This window comes from Podarcis cretensis (assembly GCF_951804945.1).
Source record: "Podarcis cretensis genome assembly, chromosome: 9".
Taxonomy (NCBI): Eukaryota; Metazoa; Chordata; class Lepidosauria; order Squamata; family Lacertidae; genus Podarcis; species Podarcis cretensis.
The window spans coordinates 3,849,115-3,875,693 of record NC_137178.1 but is presented as its reverse complement, the minus strand read 5'-3'; the positions used below and the strand labels follow the sequence as shown (position 1 = coordinate 3,875,693).

General features: G+C 46.4%; 1 protein-coding gene across 3 annotated transcripts in view; it reads right to left on the bottom strand.

Annotated features, from left to right (window-relative positions):
- LOC307224211 (transcription factor COE1-like) overlaps positions 1-26,579 on the bottom strand; it is a 103,535-nt gene that overhangs the window by 29,784 nt on the left and 47,172 nt on the right. For all 3 annotated transcript variants that reach the window (XM_079990842.1, XM_079990840.1, XM_079990841.1), the window contains exons 7-10: positions 19,457-19,525; positions 6,835-6,916; positions 3,721-3,838; positions 2,436-2,569 (exon numbers count right to left, since the gene is read on the bottom strand). In XM_079990842.1, the coding sequence (XP_079846968.1) occupies positions 2,436-2,569; positions 3,721-3,838; positions 6,835-6,916; positions 19,457-19,525 (403 nt within the window). The remainder of the gene's footprint in view (positions 1-2,435; positions 2,570-3,720; positions 3,839-6,834; positions 6,917-19,456; positions 19,526-26,579) is intronic.

Below are 26,579 nucleotides of genomic sequence, written 5' to 3'. Positions count from 1 at the left end.
GAAACCCCAGAGTCGGCCACAACTGGACCTAATGGTCAGGGGTCCCTTTACCTTTACCTGTTCCTTAATTCAGTGGTATCTCGGGTTACATACACTCCAGGTTACATATGCTTTAGGTTACAGACTCCATTAACCCAGAAATAGTACCTCGGGTTAAGAACTTTTCTCAGGATAAGAACAGAAATCGCGCGGTGGCAGCAGGAAGCCCCATTAGCTAAAGTGGTGCTTCAGGTTAAGAACAGTTTCAGATTAAGAACAGACCTCCAGAACAAATTAAGTTCTTAACCTGAGGAACCACTGTAATATTATTTTACTATTTATACCCAGCCCATGTGACTGGCTTGCCCCAGCCACTCTGGGCACTGTCCAAGATATATCAAAACATAATAAAACATTAAACATTAAAAAACCTCCCTATACAGGGCTGCCTTCAGATGGTGTGTGAGTTGCATAACTCCATATCCTCCAACATTTCTCCAGTGGAAAATAGGGACATCCTAGGGAAAGGTGGGACATTCTGGAATCAAATCAGAAACCAGGATGGTTCCTGTAAAACTGGGACTGGAAAATGGGGACACTTGGAGGGTCTTGCCCGATCCAGGAGTCTCTTCTGGCGTTCTTCTGACTTGCTTCTCATACACAAGAAATAGCCTTCCTAACCTGCTGCCCCTGCAAGGTGTTTTGAACTACAATTCCCATCAGCTCCAGGTTAATGGGAGCTGCAGTCCAGGCACCAGGTGGGTCAAGTCTGCCAAAAGACATCTTGAACAGCGTAACTGAGGCACAGGCCACCCTCCAATTTTGTAAGTGTAAGTAGGTAAATAGGTACCGCTCTGGTGGGAAGGTAAATGGTGTTTCCGTGCACTGCTCTGGTTGGCCAGAAGCAGCTTAGTCATGCTGGCCACATGACCCGGAAGCTGTACGCCGGCTCCCTCAGCCAGTAAAGTGAGATGAGTGCCGCAACCCCAGAGTCGGCCACCACTGGACCTAACGGTCAGGGGTCCCTTTACCTTTACCTATATCTTCTGCCTGAGGGCAGGAGATCAAGAAAGTGCTGGCCAGGGTGTGAATCATCCCTGAGAATTTCCCTCACTCTCCTGAGGCAATGTTCTTCCGCTATTTCACCCAGCGGATTCACGGGACAGCCCATAATATCTTGTGCTGTATTCACCACCCTCATTCTGGTGGCCCCTTCCTGAACTTTTACGGAGCTCTGGGGCTGCCGCTGGAGAGCCAGAGGCCACTGAACCTGAATTCCATGGACCGGAGACCCCAGAAACAGCTCCCAGAGCACTGCCAGGCCAGAGTCGGGACCCTCATGCGCACCTTTCCCTGAGGAACCCAATGTCCCCAATCGGACCTTGCCTATCCAGCAGGTCAGGGAGGGCAGGAGACTATGGAAAGGAGGTGGACGAGATGACCATTGCAGGGGGTTGGACTAGATGATCATTGGGTCCCTTCCAATAATTCCATGATTCTATCTCCAGGCCAGAAGGCTGGCCCTTTAAGAGCTATCCACAAGGCGGCAGGCCTGTAGCTTAGCAGAAGAGCATCTGCCTTGGGTTCATGTCCCCAGAGATCCCTGCTGCAACCCTGGAGAACTATAGCTGCCAGTCCGAAAAGACAATACTGGACCTGGTGGGCCACACAGTGGTCTGGCTCTGGATAAATCAGCATGCTTCTTTCCCCTGTGGGATCCGGCACCAGACCAGAACACCCTTCCTTTTCATCAGTTAAGTTGCCAACCACAGCTGTGCAACCAGACGCAGAGGCCTCTCTATGCTGCAACCTCCATTGTTTTGCTGCTAGCTTGAACTGTCATGGCTCCCTGCAAAGCACCCTGGGAGCTGCCATTTGGTGAGGCTGCTCGCAAATCTCCGGTTTTTTAGGGGGGGACGATTGGCAAACCAAGTTTCAAGTCCTCAGTGTGCACATAAAAAGAAATCGTTATTTAGGGGAACTGAATTTAATTCTAAATTATATTCCGGAAACGTGGGATATTTCAAGGGGTCAAAAAAATAATAATGGATGTACCGTGCTATATTAGAAGCAAAAAAAAAACTTGTTTTGATGAATTGGAAGAGCTGCAAAAAGATTCCATTGAGCACATGGATTATGGACAGATTAGCTACATACGAACGAATTGCATGTCGACGCAAAATAAGAATGGATAAATATGAAGAAATCTGGATCGAATATTTAAGCGATAAGGCGGACAGTTGTGGGAAGTAGGGGAAGGAGAGGTGGGGAAATATTGTTTAAAAAGGTGTAGTCGTAGGTATATCAGTGCATTCAAATCTGAATTGTCAAATTGTGTGATTATTGTTATTATGGTTTTTGTTGTATGTGTCTTTTGCGGTGGATGTTTGTATAGAAAAAATGATTCAACAAATAATAATAATAATAAAGTCCTCAGCGTGCCCCTGGAGACTCACCTCGCTCCACACCAGCATGGTGCCAAAGACCACCTGCAGCCCGTCAAAAAAGTTGTCCCCGATGACGATGACGGTGGCGCCGCCCGTCGTCCAGCCTTCGCTGGGGCTGATGGCTTTGATGCAGGGGGTGGCAGCTTCAGGCAGGGAGGGGGGAGAGACAAGGCAGAGAGTCAGCAAGTGGGGCGAGCGGAAGAAGAGAGGTGCAGATCACCATAAGAAGGGAAAGTGGGCAGTGATGTGGGGCGCAGAGGAGGGCAAAGGGGATGGCAGTGCATGTTGGAGGGAAGGAAAAACAGGCAATGAAGGGGGTTGGACTAGATGGCCTTCGGGGGTCCCTTCCAACTCTACAGTTCTCTGATTCCAGGCTTCCGAGCCAATGAGGATTATAGAGAACCATAGGCTGCGAAAGCCCCAAGAGAAAGGTTGTCCCTCTTCATAGAATCGTAGAGTTGGAAGGCATGCCAAGGGTCATGTAGTCCAACCCCAAATCATTTGCCCACATTAGTGCACAGAAAATATAACAACAACAACAATACTACAGTGGTACCTCTGGATGTGAACGAGATCCGTTCCGGAGCCCCGTTCGCATCCTGAAGCGAACACAACCTGAGTCTATGGATGCGTGGGTCACAATTCGCCACTTCCGCACAGGCACGTGACGTCGTTTTGACTGCGCATGCGCGAGCGGCGAAACCCGGAAGTAACATGCTCCATTACTTCCAGGTCGCCACGGAGCGCAACCCAAAAATCCTTAACCTGAAGCAACTTCAACCTGAGGTATGACAATAATAATAATAATAATAATAATAATAATAATAATAATAATATATTTATACCACCCATCTGGCTGGGTTTTCCCAGCCACTCTGGGCGGCTTCCAACAAAATTTTAAAATAAAATAGTTGCTGTCGTCATCCGTCTGTCTCGAGAGTGAATGGAGTGTGCCTCCAGGGTTGAAGTCAAACCACTGCATTAGCAGTACCAAAGGGTACTGCGCACGTCTGGGCAGCATGCATGGGGGACCTGGGCTGCGCAGACGACAAGACCCCCCTCTCGGCCTCACCGATGGGGTCCAATGAAAAGCAGAGTAATATGTTAGGCACCAGCTTGCCGGAAGGAGGCGTACAAGGCGCCACAGAAAATAATATATGGAGATGAGCAGTGATCGCTGCAATGCATCGATGTACAACTGCGAGATTCTTTCGTAAACCTAGAATCTGTGATAAGGTCTAGCTACGATAAGATCTGACGCCTGAATTTGCCACTGCGCTGCTACAACACAGACCTTCAGAGGGGTCCAGCCTTCTTGCTCGCCTCCCGTGCTTGGAGTTGTTGTGCACAAACATGTTATCAGACACCGCCAGGACATGGCCGTCCACATTGACTGTCGTCGACACCACAACCTAAAGGGGAAGAGAGATTAGGGGTTTGCCAAGGAGGAGGAGACATCTAGACTCCCAGCAAAACAGCAATTTCCTGGTCCTCAGAAGGTAGAAAAACAGGCTAGACAACCATCGGGGTCATTCCATCAGAGAGAGGGCACCGTCCAGGGCTATAGGGTGACGTCTGCCCCTGTCCTGCCCCACTGACCATCTCTGATGTAATTTGTCACAGCCAGAGTTGCCCCTTGATGCCTTTCAGCTGCTTGGCTGCACATTCTCTGCACAAAGAAATAAGGTGGAAGGCCAGCTGCCAATTTGCACACTGGCAGGTGCGCAGGCTGGGGTCATTTTGGACTCACAGCTGTCCATGGAGGCGCAGGTCAACTCTGTGTCCAGGGCAGCTGTCTCCCAGCTCCATCTGGTACGCAGGATGAGACCCTATCTGCCCGCAGACTGTCTCACCAGAGTGGTGCATGCTCTGGTTATCTCTCGCTTGGACTACTGCAATGCGCTCTACATGGGGCTACCTTTGAAGGTGACCCGGAAACTACAACTAATCCAGAATGCGGCAGCTAGACTGGTGACTGGGGGCGGCCACCGAGACCATATAACACCGGTCTTGAAAGACCTACATTGGCTCCCAGTATGTTTCCAAGCACAATTCAAAGTGTTGGTGTTGACCTTGAAAGCCCTAAATGGCCTCGGTCCAGTATACCCGAAGGAGTGTCTCCACCCCCATCGTTCAGCCTGGACACTGAGATCCAGTGCCGAGGGCCTTCTGGCAGTTCCCTCACTGCAAGAAGCTAGAGAACCAGGCAGAGGGCCATCTTGGTAGTGGCGCCCGCCCTGTGGAACACCCTCCCATCAGATGTCAAGGAGATAAACAACTATCTGACTTTTAGAAGACATCTGAAGGCAGCCCTGTACAGGGAAACTGTTTTTTAATGTTTTATTACGTTTTTATATATGTTGGAAGCTGCCCAGAGTGGCTTGGGCAATGCAACCAGATGGACGGGGTATAAATGATAAACTTATTATTATTATTATTATTATTATTATTATTATTATTATTATTATTATTATTATTATTTCTCTTAGGAGTTTCTTTAAAGAAATTCTAAAATGTCCATTGGTGTCTGGTTATTGCAGGGGTATGCATGGAATCGCAAATAATTTGTGTTTCTGCAGGGGAATGGAGAATCTAGGACATTTTAAAGTCATCTGGCGGGGTTTTTACTTCCTATGCTTCGGACGTAAGATGCTCAACATTCAAGATCCACACCAGCTTGGGAAATATAGATGCCTGGGTATATATTTCTTCTTCCTACTATTCGTTGTGTGTTAGCTTGCTTGCTGTATATGGCATGATGCAATACCCGCCAGTGCACTTTGGGTCTGTGAATAATGCCAGGCTCATGCACGGAAAGGGGAGCCCAGCCCACGCCATAGATCTCAGCAGGACCCAGAGGGGCCACGCTGTCTGTGGGGGCAAGAAGGGGCTCCCTGGGCCTCAACCGGCTCTGGCTGGCTGGCTGGGGGGCTTCATCATCAGGTTCCTCTCCTAACGATATGGTAATTGTGACATTTTTACATGATTAGCAGCCATTCCAATTTGCATAGCGCGGGTGCCTGGGAGCGAAAGCACACCCACCTTGATGAGGGAAGGAGAAGGAGCAGCAGACGCCGCCGCTGCGAGCGAGAGGCGAGTGCGAACCACGCTTAGTAGCAGAGGTGGATTTAGGCAAGCGAGACCGACTCGCTCGCACTGGGTGCTGAGCCCAGAGGGCACCGCAGAGGGAATTGCAACAATGACAAACAACGATTAAATACAATAAACTCTGCTTATAGAGATGGGAGACACAGAGGCATACCAAGAAACGAACGTCTTTGCATTAGGGGATGTCCTGAAGTAGAGGACCTTATGCATTATATCTTGCGCTGCCCCTTATATAATGAAGCAAGAGAAAGGTTTTTAGCACCTATAATGACAAGGTCCCCTGGCCAGAACCCCTCTGTCATGATTTTATATCTCCTCGCAGACACAGATAAGTATGTGACCTGGTGTGTAGCACTCTTTGCAACTGCCGCTAGGAAAATTAGAGCAAATTATATGGCTAAGGTAGCCACCAACTGTAAAGGAGATAAATTTATTTGACCCTATCTACATCAAGCTATATTCTGTCTTTATAACCAAACTCCGAATATAATTGCACATTGTATTAATCAACATTATTTTTTAATATATTAGTGGCCATGTGATAATTTCAGCTTATAAATTTTATTGTTTCATGTCGTAACTTGTATATTAAGTTACTTTTATAGCTCTGTTTAGGGTAGGTAATGTCTTGATAATATAAATGTTTTAAGTTTTTTGTATCAATCCAGTATATTTTCCTTTAATCGTTGGATGATTCTGTGTACATTGCGGCAGCCTTTGGCTATGTGCAATAAAACTGACTGACTGACTGACTTACAAACAACGGAAGGCAAGAGGTGAGGGGGCTCCGAATTTTGGCACCGCACAGGGCATTGCTGAAGTTTTAAAGCTCAAATTTCAGTTGAAATTCCTGCACTGCAGCGGGTTGGACTGGATAACCCTTGAGGGGTCCCTTCCATGATTCAAAATCTGCTCTAGGCAATGGCGGAAGCCAGCAGGCCACAGGCACACCAGTCCCCACCTTAACACTGTGACCCTGGTTGCAAATTGTTTCCTGAGTCCTAAGGCATGGGGACCCAGTCATCTGCAAGAAAACCTTCTCCCATTACAACCAGCCCATGACTGAAGAGCTCAGCGGGTGCGAATGGGACTCCTGAGGGCCCTCTCGCTGGGGAAGGGCCTTTTCAGTGGTGGCTCCTTGTGTGTGGAACTCCCTCCTGACCAAGGTGTGTCTCTGGCCCCATCACACTGTACCATCTTTCTCAGTGGCTCTTTGGAGAGGACTGGATCGCTCCTGCTGCGGTTTTTGTCAGGAAGGAACAGAAGTAGCAGGTGAAAGGGAAAATGGGGAGTGTCTCACCTGGAAACGGCGCATGTCCCGGGGGTTCCCTGCATTCTTCAGGCAGTTCTGGTTGCATTTGAGGAAGAACTTGAGGAAAAATCTAGAAGGAAGAGGAGAAAAGAGGACATTGCACTTACCCAGAGAGAAGCCATTGCTCTGGCTCTCTTCGGTGGTCAAGTCAGAGATTGTGTCCGCTGGGCACCTTGGGGCTGGTAGGGCAGAAAGCAAGGAGCCCAACAGCAGGGGGCGCCAGAGCCAATGTTGGGCAGAGCCAACCCGGCTGAGTTCTACAAGGGCAAGACTGTAGAAAGAGCTGGTGGGCAGAGCCAACCGCTTAACTGGCTGTAAGTAAGGCAGGCAGTAGGTGGGAGGAGGCTGAGGTTGGCAGGGCACTGCCCAATTTGCCCTGACGGATGAGGCTTCATGGTGGTCACCAGATTCCAAGCCCTGGTTCCTCGCCTGATGGTTTGGCTCAGGTGCTCTGGGCAACTTGGTTGCAGAGAAGTTCAAGAAAGTTGTTTTTTCCAATAATTCAAACCACAATTCAAAGTGCTGGTGCTGACCTTTAAATCCCTAAACGGCCTTGGTCCAGTATACCTGAAGGAGCGTCTCCACCCCCATCGTTCTGCCCGGACACTGAGGTACAGCGCTGAGGGCCTTCTGGCGGTTCCCTCACTGCAAGAAGCCAAGTTACAGGGAACCAGGCAGAGGGCCTTCTCGGTAGTGGCACCTACCCTGTAGAACACCCTCCCACCAGATGTCAAAGAGAACAACAACTACCAGACTTTTAGAAGCCATCTGAAGGCAGCCCTCTTTAGGGAAGCTTTTAATGTTTGATGTATTACGGTCTTTTAATATTTTGGTGGAAGCCACCCTGAGTGGCTGGGGGGGGGCAGCCAGATGGGCAGGGTATAAATAAATAATAATAATTATTTATTATTATTATTATTATTATTATTATTATTATTATTAAGCAACAGTATCCAAGCACCTTCTCTGGTCAAACCAGTCTGGACTGTGGCCGGCGCCTGTCAAAACACCTTTCCCAACACCCTCGTTCACCCACCCCCAATCCTTGCCTAAATGGATCAAGCACCCGTTGCCTCCCTCCCTCCCTTGCGCCTGGTGGCCGCGCTGGCCCTTTAAGGCAGCCCTGAAATGCACCCTTCTCTGCTTAAGAGGGTATTGATTGGAAACTGATCCCCGGCTGCCTCCGAGGCAGCTAATGGGCTTTATTGCTTCAGAGAACGATCAATCAGGGAATACAAACCCTGGAGATATCTGAGCCCTGGGGGGGGGCGGCGCAGATGGCAGGGTGTGTGGGGTGAGGGAGGCCTGTGCTGGATGCAGATCCGAGCCACGGCTTCACATGCCCAGCTCCCTTCCAGGAGATGCAGAGATACCTGGAGTCACCCCCAAATTGCCACTGGGGTGCATGTTATAATGTTCTGCTTTCTGCGCCTTTCGTAGCAGCCTGAGAATTGCGCGCTTTGCTGGGCAGCTGTTCAAGGCAAGGGAGTTTTTAAAGCAGAGGTCGGATGTCTAATTCTACAATTCTGTGATTCCATGAGCTCACTGTGAGTTCCCAAAGCAGACCAGGAGCCTGGGTGCCCACCTTTAATGGGCATGAGAAGCTGGGCATGAGAAACTGCGGAGAGCGCCAGGCCCTCAGGGCAGCGCACAGAACTGGCATCTTCTGTGCATCCTGGGAGCCGTCAGTGGCTAAAGTCTGACACCAGCCACACCCTCACAGTGCATTTAAAGCACATGGCTTACCCCCAAAGAGTCCTGGGAGCAGTGGTTGGTTAAGGGTGCTGGGAATGCTCACAAGGATGGAAGAATGAGGAAATCCCAATGAAAGAAAAATTGATGAGCTACGCAGAGCTGGCTAAATTGGCATACAAATTGCGGGACAAGGACAACTGTGACTTTAAGGAAGAAGGGGAGCTTTTTACTAATTTATCTAAAAAGACAAGAAAATGAATTGGACTCCTTGGCAGGTTTTGAATAAACATACACCAATTTATTAGTTGGCAACATGGTAGATAGATAATGTAAGGATATGCATAATTTTATAGCATGCAGGGAATAATATGTGCTGAGAAATCAGAGAGAGGAGCTGAGGGGAGGGTTTGAAGGGGGAAAATAACAAATATGATATGTTTTGATAATTTGTTATGTTGAAATTGTTAATAAAAACATTAAAAACGGGTGCTGGGAATGCTAATGGCCTGAGGGGCAAACCGCAGCTCCCAGGGTTCTTTGGAAGAAGCCACAGGTTTTAAACATACAGTGTGATTGTGACCTTACTGGGCTCGGCTTGGAAGTGGCAGAAGCTGACTGGTTTTGGGCTTCCGTCGGCAACGCCAGGAGAAGTGATTCCATGAGGCATGTCCAAAGATCCTTTGCCAAGGTCACAGGGAGCCCTGGAAAGTGAACTGGGTACATCCGCAGCAACGGCTTGCCAGACACGCCATGGATCGCGAGATGTGGCAAAGATCCCTTGATTGTTTGCCAGGATTCCCAGGATCCTGAGGAAGGTGTGCCAAAGACGACGGCCGAGGGATGATCCAGGGTCCCGAAACCAAGCCTTATGAGGAGTGGTTGAGGGAACTGGGTATGTTTAGCCTGGATAAGAAGGGACTCGGAGGTGGCTCCCGGTGGAGTACAGGGTCAGGTTTAAGGTGCTGGTTTTGACCTTCAAAGCCCTATGCAGCCTAGGACCCACGTACCTATGGGACCACCTCCCTTGTGTGCCCCGCGGAGGACCGTAAGGTCCACAAATAACAACACTTTGGTGGTCCCGGGCCTCAAGGAGGTTAGATTGGTCTCAGCTAGGGCCTTTTCAGCACTGGCCCCGACGTGGTGGAACACTCTGTCACAAGAGACTAGGGCCCTGCGAGACTTGACATCTTTCCGCAGGGCCTGAAAGACAGAGCTGTTCCGCCTGGCCTTTGGTTTGGACTCAGTCTGACCCTTATGTTTCCCTCCCCTTATGGTCTTGATTTATCAGCTACTTTAAAATGAGGCTGCATTTTAAATTGCATTTTAACCTGTATTTTAAATTGGTTCCCCCCCCCCTTTTCCTCCCCCCCTTTCCTCCCTATTATGTTTTTACTGTGATTTTATTAGTGTTAGCCGCCCTGAGCCTGGTTCTGGCCAGGGAGGACGGGGTATAAATAATAATAATAGTAAGAAGAAGAAGAAGAAGAAGAAGAAGAAGAATAAGAAGAAGAAGAAGAAGAAGAAGAAGACAGCCATCTTCACATATTCAAAGGATTGTCACATGGAAGATGGAGCAAGCTGGTTTTCTGCTGTGCCAGAGAAGAGGATCTGAACCAGTGGATTCAATCGACAAAGAAGGAGATCCCAAATAAACTTTCCGATGCTGAGAACTGTTTGACAGTGGAATGGGCTACCTCAGAAGGTGGTGAACTCTCCTTGGCTGGAGGTCCTGAGGTTGGGTGGCCAGCTGCGATTCCTGCATTGCGGGGGATGGACTAGATGACCCCTGGAACCCCTTCCAACTCTACAATTTACGGTTCTGCAATCTTTTGAAAAGGACCGGGGAAGAGGAGAAGGAAGAGAGAAGTGGGCTGAGGGGAGAAGGAGGACCTGAAAAAAAAATCCTGAAAAGATGGATGGAAGCCAGAGAATACGATTCCTTCTCCAACCGCATTCCGGGCTGATGAAATATTTAGGATGCTTGTGTAGGGTCCTATAATTGTCATCCTAGCATCAATAATTAAGGGGCGGCAGCCGTGCCTGCTCTGGAGAGGACCGGGAAGGCTGGGAAGAGAGGAAAAGCCAGCTCTAAACACACACACACACACACACACACACACACACACACACACAGACACACAGTCTATAGCTGTCAACTTTTCCCTTTTCTTGCGAGGAATCCTATTCGGAATAAGGGAATTTCCCTTTAAAAAAGGGAAAAGTTGACAGCTATGACACACAAACACTCTGCCCAGCTCTGCCCAGTCGTTGCTTTGCAGAACAACCTAGGCTGGCAATTTAAGGGCAATGGATGCAATAGTAGGGTTTTGGGGTTTCTAAAAAAGTGAGATGAGCGCCACAACCCCAGAGTCGGCCACGACTGGACCTAATGGTCAGGGGTCCCTTTACTTTACCTTTTAGGAGCAGAGGAATCTGCCTTATATTGAGCCACTGGTTGTCCAACTAGCTCAGTAACATACCCTTCAACATTTCTCCAGTGAAAATAGGGACATTCTTCTTCTTCTTCTTCTTCTTCTTCTTCTTACTATTACTATTACTATTACTATTACTATTACTATTACTATTACTATTACAGTGGTACCTCGGGTTATAGACGCTTCAGATTACAGACTCCGCTAACCCAGAAATAGTACCTTGGGTTAAGAACTTTGCTTCAGGATAAGAACAGAAATCGTGCGGCGGCAGCGGGAGGCCCCATTAGCGGTGCTTCAGGTTAAGAACAGTTTCAGGTTAAGAACGGACCTCCGGAACGAATTAAGCACTTAACCCGAGGTAAAGGTAAAGGGACCCCTGACCATTAGGTCCAGTCATGGCCGACTCTGGGGTTGCGGCGCTCATCTCGCTTTATTGACGAAGGGAGCCGGTGTACAGCTTCCGGGTCATATGGCCAGCATGACTAAGCTGCTTCTGGCCAACCAGAGCAGCACACGGAAACGCTGTTTACATTCCCACCGGAGTGGTACCTATTGATCTACTTGCACTTTGACGTGCTTTCGAACTGCTAGGTTGGCAGGAGCAGGGACCGAACAACGGGAACTCACCCCGTCGCAGGGATTCGAACCGCCGACCTTCTGATGGGCAAGTCCTAGTCTCTGTGGTTTAACCCGAGGTACCACTGTATTATTATTATTCTACACAGCCCATCTGACCGGCTTGCCCCAGCCACTCTGGGCTGCTTCCAACACATATAAAAACAGAATAAAACATTCAACATTTTTTAAGAATCTTCCCTATACAGGGCTGCCTTCAGATGTCTTCTAAAGGTTGTATAGTTACTTATCTACTTGGCTTGGGGCGTTTGCACAACTCCATACCCTCCAACATTTCTCCAATGAAAATAGGGATATCCTAAGGAAAAGCAGGATCAGACCAGAAACCCGGATGGCTTCTGTAAATCTGGGACTGTCAGTGGAAAACAGGGACTGCTAACTTCTACACAAATTGGCATTAGCTTTCCAAGGGTTCACACTGTGGACGTCCTCAGCGCTACCAGGAGATGACAGGGATTGAACTTCTGGCTTTCAAAGCAGATGACCCTGTGTGTCCTTCCCTATTCCTCTCCTCCGGCTCCATCCCTTGTAGTAACTCCTTTCCTACAAGCCTCTGAATCCTGCCCTCATTCTTCATCAGTTGTGCTTGCTGAGGCTGAGGGCATCTGTAGTCTTTAGACATCTGGACCAGGCTGGGGAATGAGGAGGCTGAGCTGTGCTGGGGTTTCCCGGCCTTGGACCTCCAGCTAAATCTTTGATATCCCAGTTATGCTTCCCACCTCCTGCAAAATAGTGTACCAACCAACCAGAAACTGTCTGCAGCACAAAGACTGCTGGATCCTTCAAGGGGTGAATTTTTCTACCTGCTTTCCTCCCAGATAATCAGGAGTTGTTTCCCAAACATTTACTCTTGCATGCTTTCCAGAGTGGCTAGGGCAACCCAGTCAAAAGGGCAGGATATAAGTAAATAATAATAATAATAATAATAATAATAATAATAATAGTCCTTTTTGCAGGGACTGCCCTTTGCATTTTTGGCAGGGACACGAATGCATTTGGTCTGAAACATTTTTCCAAATGTTAAGATCTTTTCGCCTTGCATATTTTTACAAGTTGCATTGCTGGCATCTGAAGTTTGTCACCGTGTGTTATTCTTTTGGTCCGAAGGCAGCAAATAAACAAACCGTACACAACAACAACACCGCAGTCCAGTTGTGTGTGTGTGTGTGTGTGTGTGTGTGTTTTGTCTGTGGGCCCACTGTCAGAATTTTTCGAGCAGAGACTATATTTTCCCCGGGGAAAAGTCAGCAGCTTCATTTTACACTTTGCGCATCTGTTCAGAGTGTGTGCTCCAGGCATGTGCCCTCATGTGCCAAGTTCTTGCTCTTGATGGGACCCTGGCCTAACCCCTCTTGGCCACCCGTTATTCCTGCACACGCTTCTACTTGACATAGGTTCAGAGGCACCACCGCCTCCATGAGGACTAGTTGCTTCTCAAGTACGGAGGAGCTGGTGGCAGTGCTTGAAATCCTGCATGGATTGCAGCATCTGCAGCAAGTTCACCCAGGTGATCTATCAGGGACAGCCTCTCTCTCTTTTTAAGGTTAAATAAAAAAGCTCTGCACTGAGCCTAACGGAAACGCACGGTCCCTGTTTTTCAATATTATTTGTTCAGAAGAACCAAACTTTGGAGGTTAATCGCAGGAATGAAATCTGGGGGGAAAGGAGAGGTGCAGACTTAAGACTCAGGTAGGCTGGAGTTCCTGCTTTGCTTGCAGGTGGTAATCAAGGGAAGGAAGAAATGCAGAAAGGTGGAGGAGATGGATAGATATATTTGGAGAGATAGGGGGGTACCCCCTCCCCCGATGGCAAGATTGACAGGGAGCCAGCAGAGCCCCCCTCCCTGCTTCTGCCATGCCCACTGCCCTCCCCTCTGGTGCCACTGACTTCAGCTGAGAGACAAGAGAAGAGAAATAATAAAAATAAACAGACGTCGTCGGACTCCTTCACCTCTTTTAGCGGCAACGGCGCACAGAGGCCCGCGGAGTTAAAAATAAAGACAATGTGCATACATTAGCATCCATAATGCACAACTCTCCCCATTTAATATGCAAATTCCCAGCAACGCTGCCGAACACCTTCTGTTCCGAGCGCATAAATTTGAATTTGCAATTAGAATAATCTTGTATAATTAATGAAAAGCGTCAATTTTAGCTCCTAAGTAATTTGATTAACATGTTGATAGGGCACTTATCGGGCTCTCTAAACCAGAGGGGCTGGGCGTCTCAGGAAGGAGAGGAAGGGGAAAACGGGGAGAGAGAGAGAGGGAAAAAGAGGGAGGGAAGGATGAGAGGGGAAAGGTGGGGGGCCAAGGAGAGCCCCCATCTTCCCCTGGAACCAAAGGAATGCAAGGTTAAGAGAAACTGCTGGGAAGGATGGAGGCATGAATGGGAGTCAGAGAGACAGACAGCGAGAGAGAGGAGGCCGGATGACATGATTTAAGAACATAACAAGGGCTTTTTTTCTAGCCGGAGCTCAGCTCCAGCACTTCTAATGGCCCTTCTAAGAGAACAAGGTTCATGGTGAGCTCCGGCACCTCTTTTTCTAGAAAAATAGCACTGCCTAAGATGAGCCTAAGGGATGCAGGTGGGGCTGTGGGTTAAACCACAGAGCCTAGGACTTGCCGATCAGAAGGTCGGCGGTTCGAATCCCCGCAACAGGGTGAGCTCCCGTTGCTCGGTCCCTGCTCCTGCCAACCTAGCAGTTCGAAAGCACGTCAAAGTGCAAGTAGATAAACAGGTACCGCTCCGGCGGGAAGGTAAACAGCGTTTCCGTGTGCTACTCTGGTTCGCCAGAAGCGGCTTAGTCGTGCTGGCCGCATGACCCGGAAGCTGTACGCTGGCTCCCTTGGCCAATAAAGCCAGATGAACGCCGCAACCCAAGAGTCGTCCACGACTGGACCTATTGGTGAGGGGTCCCTTTACCTTTTAAGACGAGACTGCTGGATCAGGCCAATGGCCCATCTAACCCAGCATCCTGTTCTCACAGTGGCCAACCAGATGTCAGTGCGAAACCAGCAAGCAGGTTGTGAACGCAAAAAGCAGTACTCTCCCTTCCTGTGGTTTCCAGAAACCGGAATTTAGAAACATTTCTGCCTTCAACTGTGGAAGCAGAGGAGACCCATCCAGGCTAGTAGCCTTTGACAGCCATCTCCTCCATGAATTGTCTTTAAAAACCATCTCAGTTGTTGGTCATCAGTGCTTCCTGAGTTCCATAGTTTAGCTCTTCCCTGTGTGAAGAAGGTCTTCTCTTTTCTGTCCCGAATCTCCCAAGCTTCTGCCTGATTAGATGCCCATGACCTCCAACGTTACAAAAAATGAAGGAAAATCTTCCTCCATCCACTTTCCCCAGGCCATGTCCACCTCTGGTCTACAAGACCTCCTGATCAGATGCCTACCCAGTTGTGTGACCTGATCTACCCAAACTTTACTTCCTGGAGTTGGGTTTTTTCTTTTTGTCCTGTCCAGAGTGCAGAGACGGTAGCTTGTGTGAGTGTGTGTGCTTGTGTCTGCGTGCGATCTGGCTGAAGGAGAAGCTGAAAGATCGGAGCACACAATGGCTGCCGGCCAGACAGACCGTAATAGCTTTGATTCTTCCCCTCCTAATCTCCCCGCTGCCTTGTCAATCCCCATTCTTCTCTGTCGCCTGCCGGCTGTCTCCCGGGTGGCTTGAGTGACAGGCAGCCATCCCAAGGCACCGGGCTCCTCTCGCCGCAGCACCGATGCTATCGCGGGTGGACAAAAGCTGGGGAAATGTCAGTGCATTATCGAGGCACCCTGACCGCCACCAGGATGCAACAAAATGGGAGGAACGTTTTTTCCCATTGGCCCATTGTGCAATTGATGGAGAAAGTGACTTCCTTACACACACACACACACACACACACACACACAGACACACACAAAATCTTCTTTCCAATGAAGAGAGGGCAAGACAGACAAACATTTTCTCCACAAGTCAGAAGGGTGGTTTGTTGTGAAGGTTCAGGCCCAGCTGGAAATGAGCCCCAAATTTCCCAGGTATTCTCTAGCAGCTCAGAAGGTTAGTCTACAATGGGGATAGCCTCAACTCTTGGGCAGAAGGGGGATAGCATTGAATATATATTTGAGGGCAGCTGTCAGGCAAATGGGCCTCCTCTAAATTTTGCCCCTCAAACTGGAATGGGGGTGCAAATATCCAGTGTGGGGGTGCAAATATCCAGAGTGTAGTGATCAGATGGGATTACTAGGAGGAATTATAAAATATGCATCAAGCCATTGTGTCCGCGATGAAAGCATGGCGTTGGCTGGGTTTGATTCATTGGCAATAATTTCTGATCAGATCCCACAAGCCTCTCCATCTCTGCCATTTTGCTTTCTCTACACCTGACAGGCATGTATAAGCATTCTAAAAACACAGGCCAGTTGCCTCACCAGGCATCCTGAGCCATAAAGATAGTATGTAACTTTGATGTAGTTAATCTTTAGGTAGATCTTAAGGGCCAGGAAGAGAGATCACAAAGAGATGGTAAATACTACCCATCCTTCTTCTCCTGTTTATTCCTACTTATGACCTCCGGGGTTTTGCTGAATGAATTCTTCCTTTTATTCCTATTTTATTTACTCTGAACTACATATGCACGCTCAAGTAGGAAATAGTTTCTTTGTAGTTTCAACTTCAACTTTGTCCCCACGCGGGGTTTTTTGAAATGCTCAGAGGAAATCTGATTGGTTCTTACGGAACACTGTGTAAAAAGTTATTTTGTGAATAAAACAACCTGGGCTGGAGGGTGGACAGGAATTATTATTATTGGCACTCCTCCCAGAGTCTTGCTGGTCAAGGCTCGTGTGTATTCTAACCCTTCCTTGCTTTGGGAACGCTACACCTCAGGAGGTTGTGGATGGGAAGAGTTGTTTGGCAGTGGAATGGTCTCCCTCGGAAGGTGATGGGCTCTCCTTCCTCGGAGGTTTTTAAGCAGAGCTTGGATGGCCATTTGTCGTGGATACTTGAGCTGAGATTCCTGCACTGCAGGGGGTTGGACTAGATGACCCTTGGGGTCCCCTCCGACCCAACAATTCTAGGATTGATGCGACCCAGGGGCCCAAGCCCCTCTTGATGTGGCCAGGGGGACTGGGAACAACGCTAACCATGGCTCACCCAGCAACACAATGCATGCACAGTAGTGTCTCTTGCGCCACAGTTCCCTGCTTCTCTATGCATGCACAGTAAAGCAGGCGTGGCCAACATAATGTGCTCCAGATGTTTATTTATTGCATTTTTATTTTAACATTTGTGTACCACCCTTCATCCAAAGATCTCAGGGCGGCTTGTAGCACAAAAGGGCAGTTTGCAGCATCTCCTATCATCCTGGCCATGATTAGAAGGGGCTGGTGCGAGTTGGGAGACCAACAACAACTACAATTTAATATTTTACACCCCGCCCATCTGGCTGGGTTTCCCCAGCCACTCTGGGTGGCTTCCAGCACATATAAGATGTCAAACATATAGGGCTGTCTTCTGGAGGGTACCCAGTTGCTTACCCCTGCAGTACTACCTTGTCCCCCAGGGTTCCTTGCTTCTTCAGGTGCACCATGTTCACACACTGCAGGGGGTTGGACTAGATGACCCCTCATGACACCTTCCAACTCTGCAGTCCTAGGATTCTAGGATCCAGCTTGGTGTAGATGATACCCCTAGGGATACTCTAGGGAACCCCCTCCCTAAAGAGCCAGTGTGGTGTAGTGGTTAAGAGCGGTGGACTCGTAATCTGGTGAACCGGGTTCGATTCCCCGCTCCTCCACATGCAGCTGCTGGGTGACCTTGGGCTAGTCACACTTCTCTGAAGTCTCCCAGCCCCACTCACCTCACAGAGTGTTTGTTGTGGGGGAGGAAGGGAAAGGAGAATGTGAGCCGCTTTGAGACTCCTTAGGGTAGTGATAAAGCGGGATATAAAATCCAAACTCTTCTCTTCTTCTCTCTTCTAAAGAAGCCAGACTGGATCCATCCTTGCTGTGCTGGCAGGTGGAGTCCGTTTTACTCCAACAATTCAAAGTGTTGGTGCTGACCTTGAAAGCCCTAAACGGCCTCTGCCCAGTATTCCTGAAGGAGCGTCTCCACCTCCATCATTCAGCCCGGACACTGAGGTCCAGCTCCGAGGGTCTTCTGGCAGTTCCCTCACTGCGAGAAGCCAAGTTACAGGGAACCAGGCGGAGGGCCTTCTCGGTAGTAGCACCCACCCTGTGGAACGCCCTCCCATCAGATGTCAAGGAAATAAACAACTATTGGACTTTTAGAAGACATCTGAAGGCAACCCTGTTTAGGGAAGTTTTCAATGTTCGATGTTTTATCACTTTATTATTATTATTATTATTATTAACAACAACAACAACCTGTTGGGAGCAGCCCATAGTGGCTGGGGAAACCCAGCCAGATGGGTGGTGTATAAATATTTTATTTTTATTTTTATTTTTATTCCAGCTGGCCTTTGGGAACTGACTGGTGATTTTTAAAAAAAAAAAAATTAAATGTTTTCAATAGAGCTATGCTGTTCTTATTTTAATAATATGGGCTTTTTATATCGTTTTAATTCTATCAGAGTTGAATTTCTTCTTAACTATTACACGTTTTTAGCTTTTTGTAGTTCTCCTCTGCTGTTTTAATCTTTGTAAGCTGCCTTGAGCACTGGTCTGTGGTAAAAGTGATATAATAATAATAATAATAATAATAATAATAATAATAAATAATAATCACAGCTTTGTGGGTCACTTGAAGATTCCTGGGCATCTTGGCAAAACACCTACTGAACTCACCCCCTTCACACAAACATTAAACTCTCATTTTGATAACTGCAGCTGTGTCTTTCTAAGGTGATGGATGTGCCTATCCTTGTGAGCAAAGTTCCGTGATCGCTGTTAGGAAAGACAGAAACCAATCAAAGGGAAAAGGCAGATACCCCAAACTGTTTGGGAGAGCACCTAAATGAAGTACACAGGACACAGTTTGAGATCCTCTAATATGAGTTTACCATTTCAGCACAGAGAGTTGGGAATAAGCTGATGGTGGCAGTGCCTGGACTCACAGACGAAGGAGTGCACACAAGTTTGGCAAACCTAGAGCATGGGGCAGGCTGCCTGTTAGCACATGGGTGGGGGGGGCAGTATGTGTGGCTGTGCATATCCCATGCCTCTCTGGCCGCACTGAGCAAGGACCTGCTGCAGAAGGCAACCTCTTGAAAACAAGAAGCGTCACCCAGCTTTCGCGTCTCACAAAAAGCACAAACAAACCAAGGGCCTAGTCCTCAAGGTTAACAGAGGCGTGAATGGAAACCTCTGGCCAACGCCTGTTAAAAACATGAGAATCCCAAAGAGGGGACCAAGAACGCCTTCTAAAGGCCCTGTGACAATAACTGAAGCTTCCTTATGCACCATGTCAGAATAGTGGTTTTCCAAGTGAGCTGGAAAAGGCTGGAATTCAAACCCAGGGCTTTCTGCATGCACAGCAGCGGCTCTGCAGTTGAGGCACAGCCCTGCTCTCTTTTACCCAGAAGAAGGTTCAGAGGCTCCATGTTGCAGTTCTCCCATCCCACTGCCCAAAATCTGAATGGGGCAATTGAATCAGCTCTGAGCCTTATGCATTCCAGCAGATCTGTAATCAAGCAGTTTTCTGTAATGCAGAGCTCATCCACATAACTTTTGCTCTGTACTTTCTAGGCATAGGTTTGCACGTTCCTGGTCCATGCCCAATTGCTTTGTTGGGGTTTTTTCTTTCCCCGGGAAAAAGTGCTCTTTAAGGCTAAATTGGAACAAACAGCAATGCAATACTGCAGTTCTATTGCAAAAATCCTGGGGCGTTCTGCAGCTTCTTACCTGTCGATGATGACGGGGTCAGACGGTGTCTCGTTGCGGTTCCCACAGCTTTTCTTATCGCAGCAGCGGCTGTAAGGGAAAAAGGGGGGTGATCAGGAAAGAGCAGAGACCCTGAGCAGCGTCCGGGGTGTTGCTCAGAAAAGGTCAGCCAAAGTGGCCAAGGGGACAGATCAACTCAGGTGAGCAAAGAGGGGCATGAGAGACAGACATATAAAATTATGCATGGCGTGGGGGATAGATAGATAAAACTTTATTCACATTAGCCAATGGCCATAGCAACAGTAAAACATTACAGTATACGCAGAAAAGGAAGTCTGATATAAGAGCACAATTTAAATTCCTGAATCGGCCGTCAGTTAGTGGCCCTTATTCTGATTGCCCCTGCTGTGAACCTAGCCACCTTTGCTGTTATCTGCTCATTTTGATCTGATAGAAGAAAGGACATTGTGGCAGTGGTTGAGCGCCCTAGGATGGTTAGTACTAGTCGGGTGAAGATCTCATTCCTCAGGTCTTTGTAGAGAGTACAAGACAGGAGGACGTGTGCCGCTGTTTCGGTGCTACCATCTCTACAGGGGCAAAGACGTTTCTCAGGCGGGATCTTTTGGAAACGACCCTCAAGTACCGCAGATGGCAAAACATCCAGTCTTGCAAGTGTAAAAGCACATCTGTATTTTGGGATCATGTTTGGGCAGATATGGGGCCAGAGAATCAAAATGGAGAGGTGGAAAATGAACATACCAAGGGCAGAATTTCCTTATAGTGGCCAGGTTGTTCTGATGCGATATCTTTTAGACGTTGATCAATTAGACTGTTTGCTTTAGTAGAGCCCATAAACCTAGACAGCATCTTAAAAAGCAGAGACATCACCTTGCCAACAAAGGTCCGTATAGTTAAAGCTATGGTTTTCCCACTAATGATGAATGGAAGTGAGAGCTGGACCATAAAGAAGGCTGATCGCCAAAGAATTGATGCTTTTCAACTATGTTGCTGGAGGAGACTCTTGAGAGTCCCATGGACTGCAAGAAGATCAAACCTATCCATTCTTGAGGAAATCAGCCCTGAGTGCTCACTGGAAGGACAGATCATGAAGCTGAGGCTCCAAGACTTTGGCCACCTCATGAGAAGAGAAGACTCCCTGGAAAAGAGCCTGATGTTGGGAAAGATGGAGGGCACTAGGAGAAGGGGAAGACAGAGGACGAGATGGTTGGACAACGTTCTCAAAGCTACCAGCATGAGTTTGACCAAATTGCGGGAGGCAGTGGAAGACAGGAGTGCCTAGCGTGCTTTGGTCCATGGGGTCACGAAGCGTCAGACACGACTAAACGACTAAACAACAACAACATAGTGAGTAGGTGTTGTGGGGACAAGCCACAAGAGTGAAGTTTTTGAGGGACATATAAAATTATGCATGACGTGGAGGGGAAATATAGAGGTTTTTCTCCCTCTCTTCTAACACTGGACTTCACAGAATCTGGATTTTGGATACTCCCAAAAGGAAGGACTTCTTCATGCAGTGTAGCATTCAACTACGGAACTCACTGCCACTGGAGAAAGCGATTGCCACCAAGATGAATGGCCTTGAAAGAGAGGGCTATCGATGGCTTCTAGTCAGGTTGGCTCTGCTATTGCTTCCACATTTGGAGCAACAATACTTCTGAACACCAGTTTCTGGAAACCACAGGAGCGGAGAGAGCTGTGTTCTGGGGCTTAATTTATGAGGAATTGAAAAAAAAAGTTTGGAATAACTTTTTTTTTAAAAAAGCATTGTTAAGCATTGTTGGCAGGGACATCCTGAAGGCCTTTAGGGAGGTATTCTTATATGCAACGGCTGCAGCTCGGACTTTGGTGGCAAAAGGGTGGAAGGAACAAGAAGCCCCGACAATAACGGACTAGCATTACAAGCTACAAGAATTTGCTGGGATAAAAACCTACTTGAAGTAAAAACTCCACACTGGTTGTCTCCTTTAGAGGTGATGAGTGTTAAAAAAATTAATATGAGAAAGAATTGGATTACATATGGAAATTTGATTGTTAAAGAAGGGGGGAAATGGAAAATGAAATCCTACGAAGAAGTGAAAGAGTCGGTATATGATTGGTTGCACTACTTTCAAATAAAGGGTGCTCATCAATGGTTCCTCTTCATTCTGGAGAAGAGTGACTAGTGGGGTGCCACAGGGTTCTGTCTTGGGCCCGGTCTTATTCAACATCTTTATCAACGACTTGGATGATGGACTCAAGGGCATCCTGATCAAATTTGCAGATGACACCAAACTGGGAGGGGTGGCTAACACCCCAGAGGACAGGATCACACTTCAAAACGACCTTGACAGATTAGAGAACTGGGCCAAAACAAACAAGATGAATTTTAATAGGGAAAAATGTAAAGTATTGCACTTGGGCAAAAAAAATGAGAGGCACAAATACAAGATGGGTGACACCTGGCTTGAGAGCAGTACATGTGAAAAGGATCTAGGAGTCTTGGTTGACCACAAACTTGACATGAGCCAACAGTGTGACGCGGCAGCTAAAAAAGCCAATGCAATTCTGGGCTGCATCAATAGGAGTATTGCATCTAGATCAAGGGAAGTAATAGTGCCACTGTATTCTGCTCTGGTCAGACCTCACCTGGAGTACTGTGTCCAGTTCTGGGCACCACAGTTCAAGAAGGACACTGACAAACGGGAACGTGTCCAGAGGAGGGCAACCAAAATGGTCAAAGGCCTGGAAACGATGCCTTATGAGGAACGGCTAAGGGAGCTGGGCATGTTTAGCCTGGAGAAGAGGAGGTTAAGGGGTGATATGATAGCCATGTTCAAATATATAAAAGGATGTCACATAGAGGAGGGAGAAAGGTTATTTTCTGCTGCTCCAGAGAAGCGGACACGGAGCAATGGTTCCAAACTACAAGAAAAAAGATTCCACCTAAACATTAGGAAGAACTTCCTGACAGTAAGAGCTGTTCGACAGTGGAATTTGCTGCCAAGGAGTGTGGTGGAGTCTCCTTCTTTGGAGGTCTTTAAGCAGAGGCTTGACAACCATATGTCAGGAGTGCTCTGATGGTGTTTCCTGCTTGGCAGGGGGTTGGACTCGATGGCCCTTGTGGTCTCTTCCAACTCTATGATTCTATGAATCTATGAAATGAAATGTTTAAAAAAGATTTTAAAGAATATGGATATGCAGAGAAAGATTCTAAATTTCAAATAGAAATAATAAATAATGAATATAAAATTCTATCCAAAATGTGTAAGATACTGTTGGAATGGCATACAAAGGATGAAGATGTTAAATCAGTTATGATACAGTGGGCCAGAGATATTGGTTATAATATACAATTCAATGACTGGATAAAACTATGGAATGAAAGTATTAAATTTACTGCATGTACTGCATTAAAGGAAAATGTTATGAAAATGATATATAGATGGTATATTACACCAGTAAAACTTGCAAAAATGTATAAAACATGTAAGAAGTGTTGGAAATGTAAAGAAAAAGATGGTACATTTTATCATATGTGGTGGGAATGTAAGAAAGTGAAAAGCTTCTGGGAGTTGATATATAAAGAACTGAAAAAAATGTTGAAATATACATTTGTTAAGAAACCAGAGGCCTTTCTCTTAGGAATCGTCGGTAACGAAATAAATAGAAAGGATCATAAACTTTTCCAATATGCAGTAACAGCGGCAAGAATATTACTGGCCCAGAAATGGAAACAAGAACAAATGCCAACGTTGGAGGAGTGGAGAATGAAGCTGATGGACTATGCAGAACTTGATAAACTGACTGGGAAGATCAGATATCTACGAGATCAAAAGTTCATCGAGGACTGGGGAAAGTTAGTTGAGTATTGGGAATGTATAAGTGATAGAGAAATAACGTTAGTGGCATTTAAAGAAGCTCTGTAATAACATAAGAAATATTGTAAAAAGGCAAAATAGAAGTGGGGGGTAGGCATAAAGGCAATAGCAAAATTTGGAAATGTGTAATTAAAGAAGTTATAATTCGGATGATTGGCAGAGAGGCCGAAGGAAGTCAAAAAATGGAAAATTTAATAGAAGTTGTAATGTGGTGTGAATGTATTTTTCTCTTTTTTTGATGGAAAATCAATAAAATATAATTATATATAAAAAAAGAATTTGCTGAAATGGCGCAGTTAACAAATACCCTGAGAGGCAATTCAAAACAAAAATTTATGGCAAAGTGGGATAGATATAAAACATATGTTCAAAAATACAGCAAAGGTTCACTATCTATGCTAGCATTTGATTGACGTTGGAGTGAGACTGAGTTGAGAAATAAGACTAAGAGCACATATTTATATAGAAATGTATTAGATAATATGTAAAGAAATATACAATAATAAGAGTACATTCATTTGTATAAAAGGAATATACAACGGGAAAGACAGGAAGTCTAGTGTGTTGGTATGTATATGATTTTTGGGGGGAATTTGTTTTAGTTTTTTTCTCTTTGTTCTTTTTTTTGTTTCATTTTCTTTCTAGGTATATAAAATTTGTATATAATTTATGTATACATGTTGGAAATTATATTATAGTAAGTCCTGTAATGTAATATGACAATGTTTACCGATGTAATACAAGAATGTTAACAAATAAGAAACCAGAGGCCTTTCTCCTGGGCATAGTCGGCCAATTGGTGCCAAAGAAGGACAGAACTTTCTTTATGTATGCAACAACAGCAGCAAGAATACTCATCGTGAAGTACTGGAAGACACAAGATTTACCCACCCGGGAAGAATGGCAGATGAAAGTGATGGACTATATGGAACTGGCGGAAATGACTGGCAGAATCCGAGACCAAGGTGAAGAGTCGGTGGAAGAAGATTGGAAAAAAATTAAAGTTTATTTACAGAAACATTGTAAAATTAAGGAATGTTAGAAGGATGTTGGAATGAAGTAATGTGGTTTTAGCAGAAATGATATAAAGGATTAGGTTAAAATTGATTTATTAATTGGTGAAAGATGAGAATTACAGTTTATTAAGATAAATTATTAGGATAAAAACAAAGCTGGAAAGGATTTGCTGAAACATCTAACTGAACTAGAATACAAAAAAGGGAGGTGTGAGGAGGTCAAGGAAATAAGTAAAGGAAAGAAAGCTATGTAAAGGTTTGATCTGGTTTTTTTTAATTGTTTGTATTTTTTATGTCATTTTATTTTTATTTTTTTATTTTTTATTGTTCTCTTTGTAATTTTTAAAATTTGAATAAATACTATTAAAAAAAACCAAAAAAAGAATGTTAAAAAATAAATAAAATGCAAATTCAAAACAAAAAAAGGAGACGAGAGAGCTCTTGTGCTCAGATTTGGCATGTGGGTTTCCCATAATGGGCAACTGGTTAGGCCCTGTGAGAACAGGATACTGGACTCAATGGGCCCTTAGCCTGACTCAGCAACCAGGCCCTCCTTCAGCTTTTATCTTCACAATGTTGCTCTCCCTAATTGATATGAGACCCCAAGCACAACCCCAACTCCTTCCGCACTGAGGCAGCATTACGCAGGTGTCAAAAGCTGAGAGGCAATGTGGTGTAGTGGTTAGAGTGGCGGGCTAGGACCTGGGAGACCAGGGTTTAAATGCCCGCTTGGCCATGAAGCTCACTGGACCTGCTAACTCGCTCATGCATGCACACGAAAGCTTATACCCAGAACAAACTTAGATGGTCTCTAAGGTGCTACTGGACAATTTTTTAATTTTTTAAAAATTAATTTCGACTGCGTCAGACCAACACGGCTACCTACCTGAATCTAAAATACACAGTTTGGAAGATCTGGGTGCCCGGGAGTGAGATATAAGAGGGGACTACCTAGTACTGGAGGTTTAAAAGCAGAGCTTGGTTGGCCAGCTGACACGGAAGAGATGACATTTGGGGTGCCCTGCAAAGCTAGAATTCTAACATTCTACAATCCTTCCTTGTTGACTGTCCTGAATCAACCTGCTTTCAGCTTCATGGGTTTTCCCCAAGCTCCAGTGTCCTGAGAGAGGGGAGAAAATGCCTTTTCTGTCCCCTTTCTCCCGAAAGAAAGTCCTTCTTCATGCAGCGCATGGTTAAACTTTGGAACTCACTGTCACAGGAGAAAACTGTTTGCCAACAAGTTGAATGGCTTTAAAAGAGGGCGAGGCAAATGCACAGTGGAGAGGCCTATTGGTGGCTATGGCTCTGCCTCCATAATTCAAGAACTGAACATCACTGACACTTTGTTTGATCAAACTTATCCTCGTGGATATCTAACCCTTGAACGCAACATCGGTGACACTTTGTTTGATCAAACTTACCTTTGTTGATATCTACAGGAGCCTGGCTAAAGGAACTTTAAAGACTGAATCTTCCTTTTGGACACAATTTGAATGAGTTTTCTGTTTGTGGCTTCTGTAGCAGATCTTGTACATAGCTCGCTCAATTTTTGGATTATTAATAAAAGATTTTAGTGATGTATGGAAGTGAGAGCTGGACCATAAAGAAGGCTGATCACTGAAGAATTGATGCTTTTGAATTATGGTGCTGGAGGAGACTCTTGAGAGTCCCATGGACTGCAAGAAGATCAAACCTCTCCGTTCTTAAGGAAATCAGCCCTGAGTGCTCACTGAAAGGACAGATCCTGAAGCTGAGGCTCCAAGACTTTGGCCACCTCATGGGAAGAGAAGACTCCCTGGAAAAGAGCCTGATGTTGGGAAAGATGGAGGGCACAAGGAGAAGGGGATGACAGAGGACGAGATGGTTGGACAGTGTTCTTGAAGCCACCAACATGAGTTTGACCAAACTGTGGGAGGCAGTGGAAGACAGGAGTGCCTGGCGTTGCTCTGGTCCAGGGGGTCACAAAGAGTTGGACACAACTAAACAACAATAAAAGATTTAGAAGGTAGAATGCTTTGTTAGCGTTTTGTGTGCCACTTATGTGCTGCTTGCTTTATACTGTTTCCTGCTTGGCAGGGGGTTGGACTCGATGGCCCTTGTGGTCTCTTCCAACTCTATGATTCTATGATTCTATAATTCGAGACAGCAATGTTTCTGAATGCCAAATCTGCTCAGCCACTGTGAGAACAGGATGCTGGCCATTCCACCCTCCTGTGGCAATGAGTTCCAATACTTCTGACTATGCGCTGC